General features: G+C 40.3%; 1 protein-coding gene across 4 annotated transcripts in view; it reads right to left on the reverse strand.

Moving 5' to 3' along the window:
* tbc1d2b (TBC1 domain family, member 2B) overlaps positions 1 to 26,968 on the reverse strand; it is a 75,962-nt gene that overhangs the window by 27,803 nt on the left and 21,191 nt on the right. Inside the window, exons 1-3 of one of the 4 annotated variants that reach the window (XM_028823618.2) lie at positions 18,723 to 19,032; positions 14,969 to 15,119; positions 232 to 397 (exon numbers count right to left, since the gene is read on the reverse strand). In XM_028823618.2, the coding sequence (XP_028679451.1) occupies positions 232 to 397; positions 14,969 to 15,101 (299 nt within the window). In that variant the 5' untranslated portion in view covers positions 15,102 to 15,119; positions 18,723 to 19,032. Of the gene's footprint in view, positions 1 to 231; positions 398 to 13,378; positions 13,403 to 14,968; positions 15,120 to 15,566; positions 15,882 to 18,722; positions 19,033 to 26,968 lie in introns of those variants that run through there. The other 3 variants (XM_028823619.2, XM_028823617.2, XM_028823621.2) reach the window with 3 other exon arrangements.

The raw sequence follows: 26,968 nt of genomic DNA on the forward strand, positions 1-26,968 counted from the left end.
TTCAGCAAATAAACAGCAAAAGGTGCAGCTGACTGCAAAATCACCCCCTTTCACCATAGCCCAAGCATGACTCCCATCCACAAGACTGAACTGATGTAATAAAGACCAAAAGCAACAGTAGGTAAGTTGAATAAATGCCAACAGCAAAAAAACAGACCAAGACAAATATTGTACATCTCCCCCAAGAAAAGAACACAAACAGTGTTCTTGTAAAATAAATTCTAAAGTCACCTTATTTCGGTGCCCAAATGTTTCAATGAGAAGTTGATTGTAGGGGGTTGTACTGATGTGTTTCTGGATGAACAGATGCCAACGAGACCTTCTGAGGCAAATTCAACAGCAAACTCATTGCGGACACTTTCTGTAGATTCACTGGGCTTTTCAAAAATAAAAGCATCTACAAAAGAAGAAGACATTAATAGATAATATTTTTCAACACAATTGCATTTTTTCATTCAATTAATATTAATCAGTGCTAGAAGTGCCATTAATCAAAACACACTTGTAAGTTTATCCACCTTCAACAGTGATCCAGCCACACATGATGATGCATGTTTGATGTGGTTAAGCTAGCCTGCCAAGGTCTCCATCCATCCATCCATTGTCTCCCGCTTATCCGAGGTCGGGTCGCGGGGGCAGCAGCTTGAGCAGAGATGCCCAGACTTCCCTCTCCCCGGCCACTTCTTCTAGCTCTTCCGGGAGAATCCCAAGGCGTTCCCAGGCCAGTCGAGAGACATAGTCCCTCCAGCGTGTCCTGGGTCTTCCCCGGGGCCTCCTCCCGGTTGGACGTGCCTGGAACACCTCACCAGGGAGGCGTCCAGGAGGCATCCTGATCAGATGCCCGAGCCACCTCATCTGACTCCTCTCGATGCGGAGGAGCAGCGGCTCTACTCTGAGCCCCTCCCGGATGACTGAGCTTCTCACCCTATCTTTAAGGGAAAGCCCAGACACCCTGCGGAGGAAACTCATTTCAGCCGCTTGTATTCGCGATCTCGTTCTTTCGGTCACTACCCATAGCTCATGACCATAGGTGAGGGTAGGAACATAGATCGACTGGTAAATTGAGAGCTTCGCCTTGCGGCTCAGCTCCTTTTTCACCACGAAAGACCGATGCAACGTCCGCATTACTGCGGATGCCGCACCGATCCGCCTGTCGATCTCACGCTCCATTCTTCCCTCACTCGTGAACAAGACCCCGAGATACTTGAACTCCTCCACTTGGGGCAGGATCTCGCTACCAACCCTGAGAGGGCACTCCACCCTTTTCCGGTTGAGGACCATGGTCTCGAATGTGGAGGTGCTGATTCTCATCCCAGCCGCTTCACACTCGGCTGCGAACCGATCCAGAGAGAGCTGAAGATCACGGCCTGATGAAGCAAACAGGACAACATCATCTGCAAAAAGCAGTGACCCAATCCTGAGCCCACCAAACCGGACCCCCTCAACACCCTGGCTGCGCCTAGAAATTCTGTCCATAAAAGTTATGAACAGAATCGGTGACAAAGGGCAGCCCTGGCGGAGTCCAACTCTCACTGGAAACGGGTTCGACTTACTGCCGGCAATGCGGACCAAGCTCTGGCACTGATCGTACAGGGACTGAACAGCCCTTATCAGGGGGGCCGGTACCCCATACTCTCGGAGTACCCCCCACAGGATTCCCCGAGGGACACGGTCGAATGCCTTTTCTAAGTCCACAAAACACATGTAGACTGGTTGGGCAAACTCCCATGCACCCTCCAGGACCCTGCTAAGGGTATAGAGCTGGTCCACTGTTCCGCGACCAGGACGAAAACCACACTGTTCCTCCTGAATCCGAGGCTCGACTATCCGACGGACCCTCCTCTCCAGGACCCCTGAATAGACTTTTCCAGGGAGGCTGAGGAGTGTGATCCCTCTGTAGTTGGAACACACCCTCCGATCCCCCTTCTTAAAGAGGGGGACCACCACCCCGGTCTGCCAATCCAGAGGCACTGTCCCTGATGTCCATGCGATGTTGCAGAGGCGTGTCAGCCAAGACAGTCCTACAACATCCAGAGCCTTGAGGAACTCCGGGCGTATCTCATCCACCCCCGGGGCCCTGCCACCAAGGAGTTTTTTGACCACCTCAGTGACCTCAGTCCCAGAGATGGGGGAGCCCACCTCTGAGTCCCCAGGCTCTGCTTCCTCATTGGAAGGCATGTTAATGGGATTGAGGAGGTCTTCGAAGTATTCCCCCCACCGACCCACAACGTCCCGAGTCGAGGTCAGCAGCGCACCATCCCCACCATCTACAGTGTTGACACTGCACTGCTTCCCCTTCCTGAGACGCCGGATGGTGGACCAGAATCTCCTCGAAGCCGTCCGAAAGTCATTCTCCATGGCCTCCCCAAACTCCTCCCACGCCCGAGTTTTTGCCTCAGCAACCACCAAAGCCGCATTCCGCTTGGCCTGCCGGTACCTATCAGCTGCCTCCGGGGTCCCACAGGACAAAAGGGTCCTGTAGGACTCCTTCTTCAGCTTGACGGCATCCTTCACCGCCGGTGTCCACCAGCGGGTTCGGGGATTGCCGCCACGACAGGCACCGACCACCTTACGGCCACAGCTCCGGTCAGCTGCCTCAACAATAGAGGCACGGAACATGGCCCATTCGGACTCAATGTCCCCCACCTCCCTCGGGATGTGGTCGAAGTTCTGCCGGAGGTGGGAGTTGAAGCTACTTCTGACAGGGGGCTCTGCCAGACGTTCCCAGCAAACCCTCACAACACGTTTGGGCCTACCACGCCTGACCGGCATCCTCCCCCACCATCGAAGCCAACTCACCACCAGGTGGTGATCAGTTGACAGCTCCGCCCCTCTCTTCACCCGAGTGTCCAAGACATGTGGCCGCAAGTCCGACGACACGACCACAAAGTCGATCATCGAACTGAGGCCTAGGGTGTCCTGGTGCCAAGTGCACATATGAACACCCCTATGCTTGAACATGGTGTTCGTTATGGACAATCCGTGACGAGCACAGAAGTCCAATAACAAAACACCGCTCGGGTTCAGATCAGGGGGGCCATTCCTCCCAATCACGCCCTTCCAGGTCTCACTGTCATTGCCCACGTGAGCATTGAAGTCTCCCAGCAGAACGAGGGAGTCCCCAGAAGGTATGCCCTCTAGCACCCCCTCCAGGGACTCCAAAAAGGGTGGGTACTCCGAACTGCTGTTCGGTGCATACGCACAAACAACAGTTAGGACCCGTCCCCCCACCCGAAGGCGAAATGAGGCTACCCTCTCGTCCACCGGGGTAAACCCCAATGTACAGGCTCCAAGTTGGGGGGCAATAAGTATACCCACACCTGCTCGGCGCCTCTCACCGGGGGCAACTCCAGAGTGATAGAGAGTCCAGCCCCTCTCAAGGAGATTGGTTCCAGAGTCCAAGCTGTGCGTCGAGGTGAGCCCGACTATATCTAGCCGGAACCTCTCAACTTCGCGCACTAGCTCAGGCTCCTTCCCCTTCAGAGAGGTGACATTCCACGTCCCAAGAGCCAGTTTCTGTAGCCGAGGATCGGACCGCCAAGGTCCCCGCCTTCGGCCACCACCCAACTCACACTGCACCCGACCTCCTTGGCCCCTCCCATAGGTGGTGAGCCCATGGGAAGGGGGACCCACGTTGCCTCTTCGGGCTGTGCCCGGCCGAGCCCCATGGGTGCAGGCCCGGCCACCAGGCGCTCGCCATCGAGCCCCACCTCCAGGCCTGGCTCCAGAGTGGGGCCCCGGTGACCCGCGTCCGGGCAAGGGAAAACGCCGTCCAAAATGGTTTTTCTTCATAGGAGGTTTGTTTAACCGCTCTTTGTCTCATCCCTCACCTAGGACCAGTTTGCCTTGGGTGGCCCTACCAGGGGCATAAAGCCCCGGACAACAGAGCTCCTAGGATCATTGGGACACGCAAACCCCTCCACCACGATAAGGTGACGGTTAAAGGAGGGGCTGCCAAGGTCTACTTTGATAATTTTCCCAGCATTCATTATATATTCCTATTCTACACTGAGACCATCTGAAACTTGTCCTGGTATTGTCATTCCCCCATCGCTCATCATCCCCTGTCCTGTCTAGGGCTTTCTCTTGCCCTTTCACATTCTTACTCAAAGTTACAACTCTTCAATATTGCACTAGTTCCAACTTTTAAAATGGCAATCAAATCTTTTTGTTTTATCTATTGTTATAAAGGCAGCAGAAAGTGTATTACAATTAAATAAACCTTTAAGTATAATATATGCATTTTAATTATAGGGGCACTTTACATTAGCAGTAAATCTCAAATTGCATCCATCCTCACAAACAACGAGACAAGCAGACATTAGTATACTTGACAAATATACTGTAAATAAATAAATTGTTTCCTCTTAGATGCCTTAAAGTGTTAATTGTTGGTGTGAAAGAATGAAAACAAACATATTCTAAGTTTAAAAATAAAATTTTGCCCTGATTTTAGCAATTTGACTAGAAGGCTGCCACAAATTTGAAAATTATTTTGCATTTATTATGAAGTAAAGCATTGTGTTAGATAACAGCCATTAAAGGGAATATGCGTACGTTTCAAAATGCTTCACATATTTAGCCCTTCATCTTTCTTGCCAAGAAAGAGCACCACAGATGCAATGCTTGCCCTGAGGATGTTGATGGAGAAGTATAGAGAAGGCCAGAAGGAGTTGCATTGCGTCTTTGTGGACCTGGAGAAAGCATATGGCAGGGTGCCTCGAGAGGAGCTATGGTATTGTATGAGAAAGTCGGGAGTGGCAGAGAAGTATGTAAGAGTTGTACAGGATATGTACGAGGGAAGTGTGACAGTGGTGAGGTCTGCAGTAGGAGTGACGGATGCATTCAAGTTGGAGGTGGGATTACATCAGGGATCGGCTCTGAGCCCTTTCTTATTTGCAATGGTGATGGATAGGTTGACATACGAGATTAGACAGGAGTCCCTGTGGACTATGATGTTTGCTGATGACATTGTGATCTGTAGCAATAGTAGGGAGCAGGCTGAGGAGACCCTGAACAGGTGGAGCTATGTTCTAGAGAGGACAGGAATGAAGGTCAGTAGGAATAAGACAGAATACATGTGTGTAAATGACAGGAAGGTCAGTGAAATGGTGAGGATGTAGGGAGTAGAGTTGGCAAAGGTGGATGAGTTTAAATATTTGGGATCAGCAGTACAGAGTAATGGGGATTGTGGAAGAGAGGTTAAAAACAGTGCAGGCAGGGTGGAATGGGTGGAGAAGAGTGTCAGGAGTAATTTGTGACAGAAGGGTATCAGCAAGAGTGAAAGGGAAGGTCTACAAGATGGTAGTTAGACCAGCTATGTTATATGGGTTGGAGATGGTGGCACTAACCAGAAAACAGGAGACAGAGCTGGAGGTGACAGAGTTAAAGATGCTAAGATTTGCACTGGGTGTGACGAGGATGGATAGGATTAGAAATTAGTACATTAGAGGGTCAGCTCAAGTTGGACAGTTGGGAGACAAAGTCAGAGAGGCGAGATTGCATTGGTTTGGACATGTGCAGAGGAGAGATGCTGGGTCTATTGGAGAAGGATGCTAAGGATAGAACTGCCAGGCAAGAGAAAAAGAGGAAGGCCTAAGAGAATTTTTATGGATGTGGCGAGAGAGGACATGCAGGTGATGAGTGTAACAGAACAAGATGCAGAGGACAGAAAGATATGGAAGAAGATGATCCGCTGTGGCAATCCCTAACAGGAGCAGCCAAAAGAAGAAGAAGATGCGTTAACCTCTTATATAAAAAGGGTGATTGGGATGATACTAGTAATTATGTGCCAGTAAATTTAAAGTGTATAATGGGTAAACTAATAGAAGCAATTATTCAGGAAAAAAATCCAAGTACCACATGGTAAGAACAGGTGTATTAATGAACAGTCTGTGTGGGTTAATATGCTGGAATTCTAGGAGGAAGTAACAAAAGCATACAATGGGAGAGGTGCATATGATATTATTTATCTTGATTTTCAGAATGGTTTTGATAAGGTACCACATGAAAGTTTAGTGATATAACTGAAAGAAGTGGGCATTAAGAGTGCAGTGTGTAGGTGAGCAGATTTATGGCAGATGAAATTTAGTGTAAATAAATGTAAAGTATTGTACAATGCAAATGTAAATGTTATATCTGAATACACAATGGGGGGGACTGAAACTTAAAACTACACCATGTTAGGTTATATTGCATGTTGTGTAAAGTAAATTTCAAAGGAGGTTATGCTTAAGTCATATAACACACTATTGAGGCCTCACCTGGAGTAAGGCTATGGTCTCCATATTGCAAAAAAAGACATGGTACGACTAAAGAAAGTACAGAGGCAGGTGACTAGGCTGATTGCAGGTCTGCAATGTATGTGCTATGAGGAAAGGTTGAAGGAGTCAAACCTTTTCAGTTTAAGCAAAGGGAGATTAAATCGGTGACATGACTGAAATGTTTCAAAGCAGAAGGGAATTAATAAAGTGGGCCTCAGCCATCACTTTACAATGACTTCTTCAACAAGAACAACAAGACATTATGTGAAATTGGACTTTAACAATTTTCAGACTAACACTGGAAAGCCCTCAAAGGGTTCAAAGACTTTGTTTAAAAAAAAAAAAAAAAAAAAAAAAAGTAAGGATGAAAGAGAAGTGGACAAGGGAAAGTGCAAGCTTGTACAAATCAATTGTATTAATGCTGGTGCAATTTCAGCATATTCTGGAGTAAGTCGCAACTGTCAACTTTACACAGCTGCAATTACTAAAATACTGGTGCTAAGATAAAGGCCCCTAATTATGAGTAGGGCACAAGTTTAATATATAAATTAAATTACCTGGGGTGATTTATGTTCAGACAAGCTTATATTCACTGTCACAGCGGTCAACCATTTTATACATGTCCCATGCAGAACAGTATAGTTCAGTTTAACAGCTTTTATACTGGTCTGCATTTTACACATCAGAGAGCTGGGGGGAAGGTCATGTTTGATAAGTTTATTTAAAAGTTTGACCAATTTATTGAGAGGTAAAACATGGAACTGCTAAAAGGAAAACAATAATTCACAGTTTTGTCTTTTAAAAAAATTGATCTTATCATTTAGGACATAAGTTATGCTTACACTTTAAAAAGAAAACAATTTAGCCCAAAGCAGCTTGTCAACACCTATTTATCATTTTGAAAATATCATTTCACCCAAAGAGCTACTATGTCCTACTACTCTGTATGGTAACTTATTCCATGTGTCTATTGTGTAAAGAAGCACTTAAAAATTTTACTGCAATACTGAATCCTTGACCAGATGTTATCTAAATGTTAATAGTGCATCATTAATAAATTCTGAAAGATTGATGCCTGAAATAACTGTGGAAAACCTCCATGTCACTTAGAGAAGTTGCAGCAGGCTGTCCTGCGCAACCCCTCGCAATTTATGTCACAACCTGCAAACTTCCTGTGTTTAGTCTTTACTGATACAGATGGGTTTCTTCATCTTCTTTCGACTGCTCCAGGTAGGGGTTGCCACAGCGGACCATCTTCTTCTATATCCTTCTGTTCTCTGCATCTTGTTCTGTTACACCCATCACCTGCATGTCCTCTCTCACCAAATCCATAAACCTTCACTTAGGCCTTCCTCTTTTCCTCTTCCCTGGTAGCTCTATCCTTGGCATCCTTTTCCCAATATACTCAGCATCTCTCCTCTGCACATGTCCAAACCAACGCAATCTCGCCTCTCTGACTTTGTCTCCCAACCGTCCAACTTGAGCTGACCCTCTAATGTAATAATAATAATAATATTTTATTTATATAGTGCCTTTCCCATGCTCAAGGCACTTACAGAATATAAGAAAGAACGGCAGGGTATACAGTATATAGCATTGTACAAACCAGATAAATAAATAAAGTTTACGACAGTGAATTCAGAGAAGAAAAAAAACAGACAACATAATTGATGGTCTAGCACACACACATACAGTTTATATGAGCATCTTGACAGAGAGGTAAACTGAGAGAAGGGTAATAAAGTCAAGCAGAGCTAAAAGCCTTCCTGAACAGATGAGTTTTGAGTTGTTTTTTTAAAAGAATTCATGGAGTCAGCTGACCTGATTAATTTCGGTAGGTCATTCCAGAGTCTGGGTGCTATACAGCTGAAGGCCCTGTCACCCATTGAGTGTAGATTAGTGTGGGGCACAACAAGATTTCCAGAATCAGAGGACCTTAGTGGGCGGACTGGCACATAGTGATGGAGAAGGTCACTGATGTAGTTTGGCGCGAGGTTACTTAAGGCTTTGTAGGTTAATAGTAGGATTTTAAATTCGATTCTGTAAGACACAGGGAGCCAGTGAAGACGCAGCAGGATGGGTGTGATGTGCTCGCTGCTGCTGGTTCGAGTAAGGACTCTTGCAGCTGAGTTTTGAATAAGCTGGAGCTGTGATAGAAGAATAGAAGGGGCACCTGCAAGTAGGGAATTACAATAATCGATGCGGGATGTGATAAAAGCATGGACAAGTTTCTCAGCATTAGAGAAGGAGAGGAAGGAGTGAACACGGGATATGTTACGGAGGTGAAAGTAGGAAAGTTTCTTAATGTGATTTATGTGGGCGGAATAAGAGAGGGAGGAATCAAAAATGACACCAAGATTCTTTACAGTAGAGGCAGGTCTGATGAGATCACCGCCAAGACTGACTGGGAAGGAGCTCATTTTATTAAGTTGCACTTTAGTCCCAATTTGCAGGAGTTCAGTTTTGTTGCAATTTAATTTTAAAGAGTTCTGCTCCATCCAGGTTTTAATTTCACTAAGGCAGGTTGTGAGCGGAGAAAGCTCTGATGAAGTTCCACTTTTAACATTGAAGTAGAGTTGAGTATCATCTGCATAAAAATCATAACCCAGTCCATAGCTACGTATAATATGGCCAAGGGGAAGCATGTAAATACAGAAGAGAAGAGGGCCAAGGACAGAGCCCTGAGGAACTCCTTGTGTGACTGGTGCTGAGCTGGATCTGTTGTTGCCAAGACTAACAAACTCTAGCCTATTAATGTACATCATTTCTAATCCTATCCATCCTCGTCACACCCAGTGCAAATCTTAGCATCTTTAACTGTGCTACCTCCAGCTCAGTCTCCTGCTTTCTGGTCAGTGCCACCATCTCCAACCCATATAACATAGCCGGTCTCACTACTGTCCTGTAGACCTTCCCTTTCACTCTTGCTGATACCCGTCTGTCACAAATTACTCCTGACACTCTTCTCCATCCAATCCACCCTGCCTGCACTCTCTTTTTCACCTCTCTTCCACAATCCCCATTACTCTGTACTGTTGATCCCAAGTATTTAAACTCCTGCACCTTCGCCAACTCTGCACCCTGCATCCTCACCATTCCACTGAACTCCCTCTCATTTACACACGTGTTCTATCATGTTCCTACTGACCTTCATTCCTCTCCTCTCTAGAGCATATCTCCACCTCTCCAGGGTCTCCTCAACCTGCTCCCTACTATCACTACAGATCACAATGTCATCAGCAAACATCATAGTCCATGGGGACTCCTGTCTAATCTCGTCTGTCAACCTGTCCACCACCATTGCAAATAAGAAAGGGCTCAGAACTGATCCCTGATGTAATCCCACCTCCAACTTGAATGCATCCATCACTCCTACCGCAGACCTCACTACTGTCACACTTCCCTCATACACATCCTGTACAACTCTTACATACTTCTCTGCCACTCCCGACTTCCTCATACAATACCACAGCTCCACTCGAGGCACCCTGTCATATGCTTTCTCCAGGTCCACAAAGACACAATGCAACTCCTTCTGGCCTTCTCTATACTTCTCCATCAACATCCTCAGAACAAACATTGCATCTGTGGTGCTCTTTCTTGGCATGAAACCATACTGCTGCTCACTAATCATCACCTCACTGCTTAACTTAGCTTCCACTACTCTTTCCCATAACTTCATGCTATGGCTCATCAATTTTATTCCCCTGTAGTTACTGCAGTCCTGCACATCCCCCTTATTCTTAAATATCGGCACCAGTACACTTCTTCTCCACTCCTCAGGCATCCTCTCACTTTCCAAGATTCCATTAAACAATCTGGTTAAAAACTCCACTCCAATCTCTCCTAAACACCTCCATGCTTCCACAGGTATGTCATCTGGACTAACGGCCTTTCCATTTTTCATCCTCTTCATAGCTGTCCTTATTTCCTCCTTGCTAATCCATTGCACTTCCCGATTCACTATCTCCACATCATCCAACCTCTTCTCTCTCTCGTTCTCTTCATTCATCAGCCTCTCAAAGTACTCTTTCCATCTGCTCAACACACTCTCCTCGCTTTTGAGTACGTTTCCATCTACTTTACTGGATGAAAACCACAAGGACGCAAAAATTAGAAAACGCCTAACTGTAAACATTTTCAAATTTTAGAATCAGAGATGTAATTATTTGTGAATAATCCATTCATTCATGTATTTTGGAACTTGCCTCATCCAGTTTATGGTCGCCAGTCCTGAATAGCACATCAGTTCATTCAAGAGAAAATCTATACAATCACTTCCACTTACTTATACTGCACCAGTTCTGAGGCACTAAGCAACTTAAGGCACATGCCATGCAGATACAAAAATAAACACCTCCACTTTTCAAATCTATATGAATACAATGTGAAACAAATAAAGGACAACAGAAAACAAAGATAAACTCCTGGTCGGCATTATGATCCAGAAAGGAGCATGTAAATGCTTCAACATCATTTTAGAATATAAAAGAATTGAACTGATCGTATCAAATAAAGTAAAAGAAAGTTGATGTGGAAGAAAAATTATACTTAGGGGTCACATAGTAAATTAGGGGTAATAAAGTTATTGTGTATGAAGTGTTTCGGTATGCCTTTTCATATTAAACTATAGCATCTATCTTAGAAGTAGTATAAAAGGGGTAATACATGTCAGAAACATGTTCAAGCATATCAGGTAATCAGATAAAGGTCAAGTTAACAACAAACACAAAAATTTCAAGTGTAAGAGCTGAACCTGAGAGATATGAGAAGAACAAGAGTGCAGTAGAATAAGACTTTTATTTGGATACATTATTTAGGTGAGTAAGCCAACAAACCAATCAGAGTAAATGCCAGGTGATGTGTATGCATTAATTCAGCACTGATGTTTAAGTTCAATTATTAAAAATATGAGCCTGTACTTTGCTTATTGACCATTCCATCACAGGCTGCTGCGAGTGTATCCCTCTTCATGATGAGAAATAAAAGACGCAATGGACAAGCCTTCTCCTGCCTGGTTCCTGACTTAAAGTGGGGCTAGTTAAGGACTTCTTTAAAATTTTCCAATTTAATGTCTACGTCACTGATTATAATACTAGTAATGAACATGAAAAAGCTACTTAAATATGAGGCCAGCAAATATATAAAACACAGGAAGTCCCACACACATATACAAGAGAAGTGAATATGGTAATAGAGAATGATGGGATAATTCTCTTATATTTACACTATAATTCTGTCTTGTTCCTCTGCCTTTTTAGTATTACAGAGACATGGACGTGCTCATGAACATCTGTATACTACATTTAGATCATGAACATCTGTATACTACATTTACTTTATAAAGCACTTTGCACCTTCCCAAATTGTCCAAATATACTTAAGCCCAATACAGCCTGTCTACTGAAATGCAAGGTTACAGAGAGTGCTGGAAGACTAGCTGGGGCACAGTAAACGTAAGCTTAAGTAAAGCTTAAATAGTGGACTGTAAACACTCACAATCATCTGTGTTTAATTAGAGTTAAATATTAAACTCAGCAGGATTAAGCTGTGGCAGCTCATTGAACCACAAAAACAAACATTGTACCTCCTTTCAAAGCCCACACTAATTTCATTTGGTTAGAGGGCACCCTCTTTAGCTTAAGAAGCACAAGCTTCACATAATTACAAGACAAACTCTCAGTAATGATAAAGTGTTCAGTTGCTACTTCTTTTGCATTTGTGAAGCCCTCTATCCATCTCCTAACTCATTTACCAATTTCAAGGCTACAGAGAGGTGGTGAGTATCTCAGTAGCCGTGGACATTCCACCCTGAGCTGGACTCAATCCACACAAAACTCACCTACACACACAACCACATTCTCATACAGCATCAGTTTATAATCAACATACAAATGCAGATATGGAGAGAATGTGCAAGCTCCACAGACATAATGCCTAGGCCGAGATTTTAACCCAAGACTCCGGTGCTGTGTGGCAACACTGCACCACCATGCTGCCCATTTGTAAATGCGGATTTTATTTCTTCAGTTCCCTGTGGTAGACTATTATTTTTTTCAGATGTCTAGAGAAATGTTGTTCAAACATTTTAAAGTATGGCACATAACCCCTTGGGACATATAAAGTTTGACTGATCTATCCATATGTCTGTCTGTCTGTGTCCTAGCACATCTGCAAACAGGTGTATTTCATACTGACTAATCAGAGCACCATCCAAGTTGCAGCCTTATGATCTTAAAGTGCAGGCTGTTGTTTACTGAATTGAATTCCAGTGTCTCTTAAAGTTAATATAGCCTCAAAAAGAAAAAGGTTTTGCTAAATTACATAACATTTATTGTTAATAAATATTATAGTTTCTTATAGTCACTTATGGAATAGTGAACTTTCTTCGGCTATTCAGTTTTGCTTCAGCTTTTCAATATAAAACACAACCAAGGTAATTTACCTGGCTTTATGGTTTCTACTTCCTACTTTCTGTAAACAGTTAAATCAATATTGATGAGAAATTTGGGATTATTATAAGTGAAACCACAATGCTAAAAGAATCTACTGAATGTCGACTGCACTGCCATAAAAAAGCCAATAGAACTAAATTGTTATTTGTAAAACACAGACTATAAGTAAGAAAGCTTTGGCACTAAACTAAAGTGTTCAATTGAAATCTATTGTTTTGAATTAGACAGGCAGAGAGGTAATGATGTTACCTCAAAACAAGGAGACTAGATGCTCTGGTTTCCTCGTATGGTCTAAAGACATGCAAGCTTGGTAAATTAATGTTGTTAAATTGGCCCTAGTGCATGTGTTCACTTTGTGATTAACTGCCACCCTGTCCATGTGTTGTTCCTGCCTGGTACCCAATGATTGCTAGGATAGGCTGCAACTGCTTTGTGACCCTGCCCTGATTAAGTAGGTTAGGGAGATGGATGGATGGATTGATGAATGGATGGATGGCTGTTGTGAATCATCCTATGCCAAAAATATAATTAAAAGCACTGACTGACTGTCCAATTAAAAGGGCTCTGAGAAACAGTATTACAAGCCCAGCAATTTCCATTACATGCTACATGATTAATTCATGTGACAGGAAAGCCTGTGGAGAAAAGCTAACTCATTACCTTTCATGGACTATGTCTGGACCTAAAAGAAAAAGGAATAAACTATTATCATTACAATTCTATAAAAAAAACCCTAGGTGAGTTAGTCTGTTAAAAATGGACTAGTGTCCATTCCAAGGTTTGGTTCCTGTCTTGCTTTCAATGCTGTTATTATATGCTCCAGCACCAAACAACTCTGAAGTAGGATAAGCAGATTTGAAATACGGACGTTTTCAAATTGTCTAACCATTGTCTTACCATTTCAAGGTTCAAAAAAAGCCACACACAGCCAGTTTGACAAATATATTATGCAAGGGAAACATTTGCCATGAAGAGGATCCCAAAGCAACATTCAGTTGTGCACACTTTAGAATGATTTCAACCTTGAAATCTGAGACACACATACAGTTAGGTCCATAAATATTTGGACAGAGACAACTTTTTTCTAATTTTGTGATTGTGTTAAAAAGTGTTTTCGTTGCCTCACATGTTTATGCAATCGTTTTGTTCACCCCACTGAATTAAAGCTGAAAGTCTGCACTTCAACTGAATCCAAGTTGTTTCATTTAAAATTCATTGTGGTAATGTACAGAACCAAAATTAGAAAAAAGTTGTCTCTGTCCAAATATTTATGGACCTAACTGTAGAGCCCCTGACAGAAACTAAATGAAAGCATCCAGTCCCAAGAAAGCTAAAATAGTATGACAGCATTTATATTGCAATCAACTCTTCCAAAATGCCTACGGTATTCAAAATATCAAATGAACAGGCTGGATAAAGAAGTAAAGGTTATACCTTGTCTGTTACTGACATTTTTAAAGTACATTAAAACTACGGGTTTTACTATTAATATGTAAAATGTATGAAGTAGACACACTGGCTACAGGTACAAACATCAACAAGGCTAACTTAAAATATGTTTACAAACATTCCAAAAGAAAAAATCTAATGTGGCCAGACTATGTTTTTTTTCCATTTTTATAACATAGGAAAAGTAAATTTTGTGTGAATAGACCAAAATACACGAAAGTTCCAATAACACTAAAGCAGATGATCCATATTTTATTCCACTTTAAAAGTTAATCTATTGTGTAAATTCATAAAGGCATAAAATGTAATCAATGTGTCACTGTATGGAGAGTTTAGCTGAAAATTATGAATTATTTAAAAGCTCAAAGCTGGAGCTTTGGACTGAACTTAAAATTTATAAAAGTCTTTCTTTCAAAGTCTTAAATATGTATGCAAAATATTGTGAACTTCTGAGGAGTGTTTTGGCTGTTGCTGGTACCAGCTTTACAAATGTGAAAATCTCCAAGCTGAATATTTGGAATTCCCCCAAAACCTAAACACTTCCTAAGACTAATGAGTGAAAGTTGTCTAAACAATTTCATAAGAATTAGTCTATTCTCTCAAATTACATTCCCCACAAAATACATATAATAGAAACATACTTTTCAAAAATGCTCACAACATTTTCTAGGATTATAAAAATGTTTTGCCAATGAAAACCCAAAGTTGATTTCTGTCATGAAAACAATGCTTTTTCCATTAAAAAAAAAGTCAACAACCTAAAGTAGTTGTGTTCCCACCAGCATTTTCCTTACTACTCACCTGTATCTTTGGCGACCAGGCCTTTCGGAAAATCTGGGAGTGTTGGGGATGCCCAGCTGTCCCTGCAGCTAGTACCTCTAGAGTTACAAAATTCCCATCTCTTTTGCTGGAGTTGCTGGAGCCAATATGTCATAGCCTGCCTGTTTGAAGCCTACAGAAAGAAAAATACATTCTAAAAGGTATAGCTTCAAACACAAACAGCATAATCTGAGGATTCCTTATTACTCCTTCCTGTGTTTACATGTTGTATTCCACATGTATGTATTTATGCTACACATGGTTACTACAAACAAACAATACAACAGACAGCCAAATGTTTTGATATTACGTTTAATATTTTTCAGATATGCTGTACATGAGGAACTGTGAAAAAAATCATGTCAGAAAGAGCTAGCTAAGCTGCCTTGAAAGATAGGTTTACTTTTATTTCATTCAGTTTATTCTTATATAACACTCTTATCAGATGACATGTTCAAAGCACTTATACAGATTTCCTAATATAAAACAATACAAATATAAAATTAGGCAAAATGTACATGCAAATAAGATAACTGACAATACATATCTCAATCAATAGTAATAAAATAATAAAAAATACCTATTTACTTCACAATTGTGAAATTCAGGAAACACTGATTTAAAAGAGAGAAGGAAAATTTAGCAATCCGTTATAAAATGAGCCAAAAGAAGGCATAACCAATTGACAAAAGCGGAGACACAAAGTCAGATTAAGATTGACAACATTCCTGCAAAAAATAAACCTCTGGGGCATCCACACATATCCAGGCATGCTAAAATACAGTATGGTGCAAGCTTGATTCTATAACTGTAATGTAACAATATGATGATTTGATCTTGCGTGTGACAATTTTGGTACAGGCTGAATATCCCCAATCCTAAATGCTCCAAAATCTGAAATTTTATGAGCGTCGACATGATGCCACAAGTGCAAAAATTTCACACCTGACCTTAATTGTGGGGTTCTGAGCAGGGTTTCCTATTTTTTTCTTTTATCTTACAAGCAGATGGGAAAAACACATGAGCTGGTACTTAACGTTTATAAGCAATTTCTTCAATCCCCTTTTGAATTTAGTAGTGAGAAACACCACTACACGAGTGACAGAGAGAGTCCCTCGTGAACAAGTGACTGCCAGGAATCAATAACACACAAACAACAAGTGCTGTGGGGGTTAAAGCGGCCAGCACTTACTGTATCGCCACCAGATCTAAGCGCATTACTCACTGTGCTTCTTGCTTATTCTCTGTGTACAGTAGCCTTTTAGTCAAAATAGAGTGTTGCAGATGGCGACTGAAAACCTTGTTTGTTGTTGCTGTTGTTTAATAGCTGATATGGGTGTTCCGCTGATGCTGTTGTGCACAAACCTTTTTTATGCACAAAATTATTAAAATATTGTATAAAATTAACCTCAGGCTATGTGTATAAGGTGTATATGAAACATAAGTACAATTTGTTTATACTCTTGGATTCCATACCTAACATTTCTCATTATGTATATGCAAATATTCCAAAATCTGAAATACTTCTGGTCCCAGGCATTTCAGATTGGGATTGCTCAACCTGTACCAGTCTTGCTTAATCATTCATATCACTCATTCTGCGGCAAAAATTAGTTATTCGGGACAAGGTAACAATGACATTATGTACCACAGAAGATAATCAGAAGCAGCAGAGCTTGGAGAATGAGAAGTAACAGGCCATGATGAGAGCCAAAACTTTAATATAGACAACTAACAGATTATTTTACAGCATGAACAGTTAAGCCAGCTCTAATTCAAGTATGCTATTGCAAAGTAATACTGTAAAATACATAATATTCTCAAAATTACTCAATCCACTTCAGGGTGTTGGGGGTCAGACCTTGTCTTGGCAGCATTGGAAACATGACTGGATCCAACCTTAGATAATGATCAGTCCTAAAACAAACACTACACTAAAGTCATAACAGCTAATTTCATTAATAAGAGACAAAAAAGCAGCAGCCTGCTCAAGTATTATAATGAACTGTTGAGTTCAGCAAACAAAATTTCACAATCATAGCCAAAGATATTAATGTACAGAGATCATCCAATGATTTGCTTTACTCTCAGTCTTGTACAATGCATGCAGTACTGTTGCTTCTGCACTAAACAATAGAGTAATCTTAAATTTACAGACCAAGTCAAGCAAATGCTGAACATTTCATCAATATTTTCAAATAAATTAAGAATAAAGAAAGACTCTGGGCAAAATGAAGTCCTACACATCAACTTTAAGTAAGAATAATCTGTGGCACAGCTTTTACTGATAAAACCGGAAGTGTTGTTACTTTTTTTTTTCCTTCTTCTTTTATACTTTATGCAAGTCACAGACTTGCAATTTGGAGACATAAGACTGATTGAAGTTTTAAGAGCATAAAAACTATAACAAACACATACCTGGTACCTTATTGTAAATAAACATTACTGTAATGTGGTTAAACATCTGTTTAATGGATATTTTCAGTGGTAGTAAAACTGACAATATGTTTTAGACTGAACCTCATAGATCTAGGAGGTGAGGACATTTGCATATGTATGAAAGCACTTCAAAAACGGATGTAACAACATTTAAAAACAATAGCACAGCTGTACAATAAAACCTTATCAAACTTGAGGCAGATATTTCGGGCACGATGTAAACGTCTGCCAGGCAATCTTGATTGCATTCTGAAACTCTCTGATCTCAGCTTTTACTGATCAAGATATTTTACTTCAAACACACACCTATCAAGCTTGTAAACAAACTTGGGACATCTTTTGAAATTAAGGGGATCAAAGTATAAAATGCCTCTCCCAACATTCTCAAAATTACATTCTATTGGCTCTCTGGACTTTCTCCTAACTAAACAATGAATGATTTGTTTGTTTCTTCCACACAGTATTATTCCTTGAAATGTGAGGTCATAAATATAAAACTGACATTGACCATTGGCAATTAAGGCATGACTAGTTTGAATATTTAAAAGTACTAAAAATTAGTACTTAGTAAATTAAAAAAAAAAATCATATTACTTAAAATTGTAATTACTGTTTTTAACAAATCAGAATATAACTTTCATATCTGGGAAGATACAGTGAGGGCAAAACTTTCTCACTATCACAATAAAACAGTAGATGTAAGTAAACATCTTGCATAGGCAAACCTGTATTTAATGTCCCTTGTCTATAAAAGTGTAGATTAAGAGTAACATACAGCTGATATAGAATCTTGTAAAATGTGCACTGTAATGACAATACAGTACAAAAAAATTCAACAAGATTGAAAATGAAAAATAAAGTATAGTAAACAAGCAACCCTAAACAGACTTTAATATTGCCTTTCAAAACATCTTTATGAACAATAAGAAAAAATACATAAAGACAAACCAAAGAAAATGTACATTTACATTGACTGAATACTGCCTCAGTAGAGGTTATCAAAACAAGCTGTACAATCCAGCCAGTTAAAGAAAACATTCATACTTGTCACACTACTGAAATGTAGGTGCTCTCAAGAACATGCACTTCATTTTTCAAAATCCTTTTCTATAGAAATCAATGTAGGTGAACATTTCTTTAAAAAGATATCAAATGACGAAATATCCTTACATATACTAAAGAAAAACATCTTCTATTATATTGCTTTCTAACTTTGAAGATATATAGCACTAGGGTTGTGTGGTATACTGCTGCTGGAAAGGTACCAAAAAGCCCAAATTCTAACAAGGTACAATACCAGAATTTGGAGATTTTCTTGCTGGGCATAAATGTCACTTTTCTTCTCAATCCCCTGTGATCAGTTCTCTCAACACCCTCTGTAGTTGTGTAGACTTCACTTATTGCTTCAACATTATTTGGAGTTCACAAGGCCTAACCAACCACCACCCCCACCACCTTTGCTTCGATGCAATCTGGATTTCCTGGCTACCAAGAAGGATGTGGCAGATAGTGTGATGCAATATGGCATACCAGAGAAGCAAGCAATTAAGCGGCTCTCCAGGTAGGGTGGAGTAAAAGGGGAAGTTTTGTAGTTATCCACTATTTACTTCAGAATCGTTCTGGCACCTATATGGAGTTCTGAAAGCTGGTATCGATGTTGAAATCAAAATTTTACTAGTGATCCAACATTATATTGCACTTCAAAATACATGGCTAAAAAGATGTAAAAATAACGCTTATTGTTTACAGCATGTTCTTATTTTTAATCCAGTGCTCCTTATTATCTTCAAAAAATTTAATTAATCAATAACAAAAATGATTATAAATTATCCTCAAAAATGAAGAGTTTTAAGTTTTGATGACAAAAGATGCAATATTGCATCATCATTTCATACAGCATACAAAAAATAATGCAACAACTCGAGGTACAGTGGAAGAAGGACTGACAAACACAACTAGCTGTTTAATAGTCCTTGAAAGGACCATTTATTAAGAAATGACCCTGACAATACCCAGTGTTAGCATCAGGAGACACCATTTTTCCTCTTCAGTTGAGAATCGCTGTACTCACAAGGCTTCATGCAACACCAGTTACCTTCCATTCTTTGCCAGGCATGAACTGCTGTGCTGTCCATCGTACCTCCTTAAGTGTGCACAGCTCTGCCCTCTGCCCCTTGCAGAGTCTCACCTGCCCTGTCACTCTCTTTTCCCCTTCTTTTGACATCATCACAATTGTACTGGCATATGAAAGTTTTTTCAGAAGGGCAAGTGACAAAGGCAGCTTCCTGCTGAGCTGAACCACACTAAAAATGATATTCAAAAATTTCTATCAGTCGACAAATTTCGATAGGCACACCACTAAGCCCATGTTTTGAAAGTAAAAAAACTTATAGCAGAAGTCACAGGAAACTATATACACCTTAAGTAACCCGTCACAATTTAGACAACCTACACTTTTAACCAGTCTCTCCAAATGATCGGTTAATCTCTTATTTTCTATTCAAAGATTTGCTGTGGTAAAAAGCAATTTACATTGCATTTTAAGGAAAACAAACAAATAAATTAAGCCTTTGCAGAGTAGCTGCACCTCTATGCCAGACTGATTACAGTTTTTACAAAGCCATATTAGCTTCAGCAGTCACAATCTGTTTCAGGAAATATCTTCCACTTAGTCTACCAAATATTTTGTATTTTCAGCATTTTTAACTAACAGACTTGAACAATAAAGTTGTTTCAGTTAGCATTTCTGGTAAGCTATAGATGTAGGAGAGTGTTAGTTGATCAAATGTTGATGTCCTTATCATAGCTTCTGTGACTAAGGTCCATGAATCTGTTAATGAAAATAATTACACTTTCAATATTACATCTGGTTCACTGATCACTTCCACTCTTAACGCCACTTTAATCACACTTTTCTTAAAAGTCCTTGTGTTACTGCAAATTCAACATAGATACACTGTTGTACCAAAATTTTATCCAGGAGTTTCAGAAGAGAGCAAAGAATGAGCTAAAGTGTAAATTTTATTATGAGCCTCTGCTCTAAGTATATGTCAGGTGTCTTAGAAAAAGCATTTGAATATATATGCATGCAGAGGCAGTTACCTGTAACTAAAAAAAAATGATCCTCTATATAAATATTAATATTGTTAGAAATGTCTGACAAGTAGGCAACAGGCTTGGAAAAGTTCTACAAATAAAAAAAATTGTACACACTTTTCTAAATCAATATTAGATCCTCTGTGCAATATTTTCCAGGGGATGGATCTATTTTGACCTTAGGTATTAGCTTGTTTTAGTTGATCTGACTACTGCTAAAAAGTGGAACTCATGCGTGCATCTGCAAAAATATGCAGGACCAAACATCAGATGCACAACAAAGACTGACAATAAAGCAAAGATCTGACACAATGTAAAGAAGCATAAATGCAAAATTGTCACACTAGTCATGTTTTATAAAGTAGTCCACATAGCTAAAAAATATTAATATTTTCAGTATTCAAGATGCACATGCCTGCATTTAGATTGTAGAATATACTTATCACACATGGAAACCTTACTACAGCTCTGATTGCTCAAAGCACTCTGTGCAATTCATACAAGTTACACAAATTTCAAATTGCACAATTGCTAATAAGCATAAAATACTCTCTGGAGAAATGTCCAACAAGACAGCAAATACAGCAATACCAAAAAGGATCAACACATTTACATTACTCTGCACTTCACATGCAGCATTTCACAGGCCTGCCTAATTCATGATATCCATATGATCATGCAGCACAAACCTGCATTTTTGGAGAATGTTGTCTGCTTCATCCACATTCTTACAATACAAAAACTATGTGACACTTGCCAACATGAGTACGGAGTGACAGGCTCACTGTGTAAACCTCTTAAAAACTATATTAATAATCAGAATTCAACCAAATTACACATAGCAATATATGGCTGTCAAGTTAGTCAAATATTAAAGTTTGAATATTGATATTAAAATAAGCTTTTATTAAATATACTCAAACATAGGTTAAAAGAAAAATAGATATGCATATTATATATATATATATATATATATACACACAATGGCATGAACACACACCAGAATGACTAAAAAGGAAGAAAGTTGAAAAGAAAACTGTTGAATTAGCAGTTAGAGTAATAGTGAGGCATTATGCGGGTGTACTGCTTTTGGCACAAAGTTGTGCAGCATTGTTCATTTTGGCACTCAGTTTTGTATTTATTCTGTCCTCAACTACTACCTCCAGGTGGTCTGGTGTGCATCCTGACACTTAGTGTTCCCTTTTAATTAGCTTGATGATTCTGTGGGCTCTTCTTATATAGTTCCTCTGTGCCACGAAAACTGTCCAACCTGTCACTGATGTGGACCCCAAGCACATGCAGGAGTGCACCACCTCTACATCTACTCTGTGAAAAGTGACCAGGGGCCTCATGCATAACACCATGCATAGAATTCACACTAAAACATGGCGTAAGGACAAAAGCGGAAATGCGCGTGTACACAAAAAAATCCATAAATCTGTGCGTTTGCCAACTTCCACGTTCTTCCGCTCCATATATCCTGGTCAGCGTGAAAGTAACGCACGTGCCTGCTGTCCCGCTCCGTCTCCTCCCATAATTATGCCTCTTTGAATATGCAAATTAATATAACTAGCCCTTAAGCTCAGCATTCTGTGAAAAGGCAATGGCAAAAGCACGGGGGCAAATAGAATTTCAGTGAATACCAAGTGGAGGCAAGGAAAAACATACTATTTGTTGGTTAAAACAGTGGTATTTCGAGTGACTCGAAAGCTCAAGTTCACAAAGTCGCACAGTGCCTGAAATAAAAAAAGAAGTTGTTGGATATTAAAGTCGCCGTGAAAAGGTGAGTCGTAGCCCACTGTCTGAGTGTCATATGAAAGCTTATTAGGGTACAGAGGAAAGAAAAAAAAATAGGGACACAGTGAGAAAAACGTTTCTAAATGTCAACTTTAACCACGTAGTTTATTTTGTCATTAAAGTAGAACGTCATAAACTTCATCTTTAAATCGTTTCATTTACTAGTTTCTCAAATACTATCGTAACTATAGTAACACGTTAAATGCTTTGTTTTGTATGTGTTCTTCTATGTGCTCTGTGTGTGTGAATCACTACGTGCTTCTTAAACGGGCTTTCTCTTCCTCCGAAAGGACACAGAATCCATTAAATTCGTGATATTACAGCTCTCTGAATAATTCAAATACTGAGATGTATACTTGATATTATTTTCATGATGACAGGAGTGAAAGCATGTTATTAAACATGGGAACACGGTGGTGCAGTGATAGTGACAAGCTGGCGCCCTGTCCAGAGACTGCCTCACGCAAGATGTTTGCTGCGCTGTGCGTGACCTTCGATGAAATAAATTATTGCAGCAGTACTGTCTCTCTCAAACGTACTAACCTCCAATTCCTATCCTTCCTTTTCTTTCTCCAAGTAACCAATCACCACACAATCAGCTCTGTAATAGGTTTTAAGCCATCTGTAAGCTTAGAACACCGATTCTTCAAAATTTTTAAGTAACATTGAAATATATCTTCGTAGTACATGTTTAATTATTCTATCCATCTATCCTTCCAGTGTCGCGCCAGCCCCAGCAAGAATAAAGCGCGAGACAGGAACAATCCCTGAACTAGCTAGGCGCTGCGACACCGTGTCCTTACAGATTTAATTATTAATGATATAGATTATTTAAATGATGTTAATATTTTATCTGTATCTATAATAATAAAAGGCAAAGCCCTCACTGACTGACTGACTGACTCACTGACTGACTGACTCACTCATCACTAATTCTCCAACTTCCCGTGTAGGTGGAAGGCTGAAATTTGGCAGGCTCATTCCTTACAGCTTACTTACAAAAGTTAGGCAGGTTTCATTTCGAAATTCAAAGCGTAATGGTCATAACTGGAACATATTTTTTGTCCATACACTGTAATGGAGGAGGCGGAGTCACGTATCGCGTCATCACGCCTCCTACGTAATCACGTGAACTAAAAACAAGGAAGAGATTTACAGCACGAGTCACACGCGGGAACGAAGGTAAATGACGTTAATTTTTGACTGTCTTTTAATACTATGTAAGCATACATATTAACACATGTGCAATTAAACGTGTGCATTTACGGGGTGATTTCTCAGGCTTAAAAGCTCACCTTTTATCAAACGCGGGAACAAAGGTAACTGACGTTGTTCACTGTCTTTTAATACTGTGTAACCATACATATTAACACATGTGCAATTAAACGTGTGCATTTACGGGGTGATTTCTCAGGCTTAAAAGCTCGCCTTTTACTAAAAAGGTAAATGCAAAACTATTTTCAATCAGTTTATTGAAACGCTCCCGTTAAGGATTGCAATAACATATTCGCGAGATAAAACTTTAATGAGAAGACACGAGGTATAAACGAACCACACGCCGTGGCGCAACGTTAGGGGCAACAGTTTCAACCATTCTATGATCTGCTTCTCGCAACTGAAAGACGGCACATGGCGGATGTTAGCCGACTTGCTGACCGCAACGTTAGGGGCTTCAACTATGGCGCTGACGCCACATCTCAGTGCCAACACTTTGCAGACTCTACTTAAAAGACACGCCCTCCTCACTGGACAGTTAAAAAGACCAATCAAACTAACGATGACATCAAGTATTACCCAATCAAAAGTAGGAAAGGAGGCATCTTCATAAAATGCGTGTGGGATGATTTGCATGAGACGCTGCTTTAAAAAAAAAATGATAAAAAAAATACGGGATAAATCCCGTCCAGTATTGATTCAAAACGGGACGCGCAATTTCATTCTCAAACGCGGCACGATTCCGTATTTTAAAGGACGGGTGGCAACCCTACAGTGCCAGGTAACCACCCATACAATCACATTGTGATTCAGACTAGGAATGCAATGAATGTAATTACCCCGATCTACATACAAGGCGAAAGTCTTGCAACATTCAAAGATTATGGTTTGGGATAAGTACACCATACAACATAAAAGAGCTTACGAAGCCTTGAACCAAAAAAAGCAAGATCTCAGAGATCGTAAAAAAAAAAATAGGAGGTAATGTCGTTTTACTCGCTGTAGATTTTAGTCAAACATTACCAGTTATTCCACGAGGGAGACCAGCAGATCAACTCAACGCGTGTTTAAAATCCATGCTTCTCCCACGCTCTGTTATATGTCGCGTGTTCTCGGGTAGGTGCACCAAAAAATGTATACATTTAAGCATGTAATGGGCAAACAAAAAATGAGGTATACCCGAAGGCACTGCAGTAGTACTTAATGTAACTTTACTTCTTAAATGTTAATGTTTTACTGTTTAATAATTTATACGCTTCTTATATGTTGTTCAAATTCTTTTATCAAAATACCACTGACAGCGCAATGCACGATAACATGGAGTGAATACACCATACGCATCCGCCCACGGCTGCCCTGCTGTGCGCAGATAGGAGTTGATTCTACAATAAAATAAAATAAAGATAAAAAGAGTAAAACAATCATCACCCATAAAGCGGATAGTAGACGTGACGTACTATATGTGTACCACATTTCAAGTGTATAGGTGAAACGGTTTGCGAGCTACAGGTCATTTAAAATCCTGGACAGACACACAAATTGTCACGGTAGCAAATTACAGAAGAAGATTTTACTGTTTAATAATTTATATTTATATGAAATGTGCTTCTTATATATTACTTCATATTCTCATATGATAATGATGTTAATGTTTATATTGATTTCTGTGTTATTAAAACTGCATGTATGTGTGTATATGTATATATATATATATATATATATATACTAGCAAAATACCCGCGCTTCGCAGCGGAGAAGTAGTGTGTTAAAGAGGTTATGAAAAAAAAAGGAAACATTTTAAAAATAACGTAACATGATTGTCAATAGCTAAGTTTCCATCCAGTTTTTTGCGACGTTTTGTTATCGACAAACAGAATATACGTAAAAAAAATGTGCGAAATTTGCTGTCTCCAGCCTGTTTCCATCAAACTGGCTTTTTATCGATAAAATGGTGTGCGTGATGACGTCATCCCCCCCCAAAACGAACTGTCGCATAACTTTTGTTGTATCGCGAAAAAAATCTGCCCTTGAGCCGTTTCCATACATAATTTTGTGTATGTCGCAAATTATCTACCTTTTGTTTTCCACGTTACACCCCCTCCACTAAACAAAGAAATGGAGAGATTATTCAGACAGTTTTTTGAAATTTGCCAGCTTACTGTTATTTCAGTTTTACAAATAATTGGAATTGTACATAATATCTGAAGACGACAGCAGAATGAAGCAGTTGCTTGTCTGATAGCCCTAGAGCTCGAAGAAAGTACCCCAGTGCGACGAAACCCACGGGTATGGGAGAGACGATGGAATAAGACCTTCTGGGAGGAGGTGGTGGAGAGACACTTAACAGAAAATCTCTGGCTGCAACATTTTATAATGACACGGCCGACGTTTGACATGTTGTGTGGATTCATCAGTCCTGATGTTGCGCCCATCACAGGTTGCCACCGACCACCGGTTCCAACCCAAAAGCGGATTGCCATCGCCCTTTACAAGCTGGCAACCTGTGCCGAGTATAGAGTAGTTGGAGAAACTTTCGTGGTTAGTAAAACTACCGTCCATCGATGTGTATATGCTGTGTGCACCGCTATTAAAGAAAAATTAATGCGGCGTTATATCAGACTTCCGACTGTAGCGGAGGCCAATGAAATTGCATACCGCAATTCCTTGGTGCATCTTGTGCCACAGATTTACGGTGCGCTGGATGGCACGCATGTGCCTATTCTTCCCCCGACGGAAGGCTACCGCGATTACATTAATCGCAAAGGGTGGCCATCTATTGTTCTCCAGGCCCTTGTTGATGACAGGTGCATGATACGAGACATTTGCGTTGGCACTCCTGGAAGTGCCCATGATGCAGCTGTGTTTGCAGCATCGGATCTGTACAGGTGAGCCTACCTTTCAACATCCCTTCACAGTGCGATAACAACTGAATTAACCTGCTTCCCTTAAGGTTTTTAATTAAAACTGAAATTTGAATTAATACAAAATAACGACGTTTAATCAAATAAAAAAACTCTCTTCATCAGACCATGCGAGCCGCTCCGCCATTCTCGTTTTGATTGCACGTGATGAAAATGTGACACATTTATTTGCGTTAAAGCCCTTTTTTCCGACAAAAACTGTTTCCAATGTAGTTTTTGCGACATCTGAAGTATCGACATGGAATTTATGCGCTAAAGTTAAACGGAAAAATATTATGTCGACATGTACAACATTTCATCGATAATTAGCATTTCCATCAGCTATATCGGTAAAAAATTTGAAGCGCTAAATATTTTTTCGCAAAAACTCCTTGGATGGAAACCTGGCTAATGAAAGCCCGTTTCAGTCAGTAAGTCTTATGTGTGTGTTTATGTATGTGTGTATATATATGTAGATGTGTATATGTAGATATGTATATATATGTATATGTATATAAATGTTTATGTGTGTGTG

The sequence above is a fragment of the Erpetoichthys calabaricus genome, chromosome 17 (assembly GCF_900747795.2).
Source record: "Erpetoichthys calabaricus chromosome 17, fErpCal1.3, whole genome shotgun sequence".
Classification (NCBI taxonomy): Eukaryota; Metazoa; Chordata; class Cladistia; order Polypteriformes; family Polypteridae; genus Erpetoichthys; species Erpetoichthys calabaricus.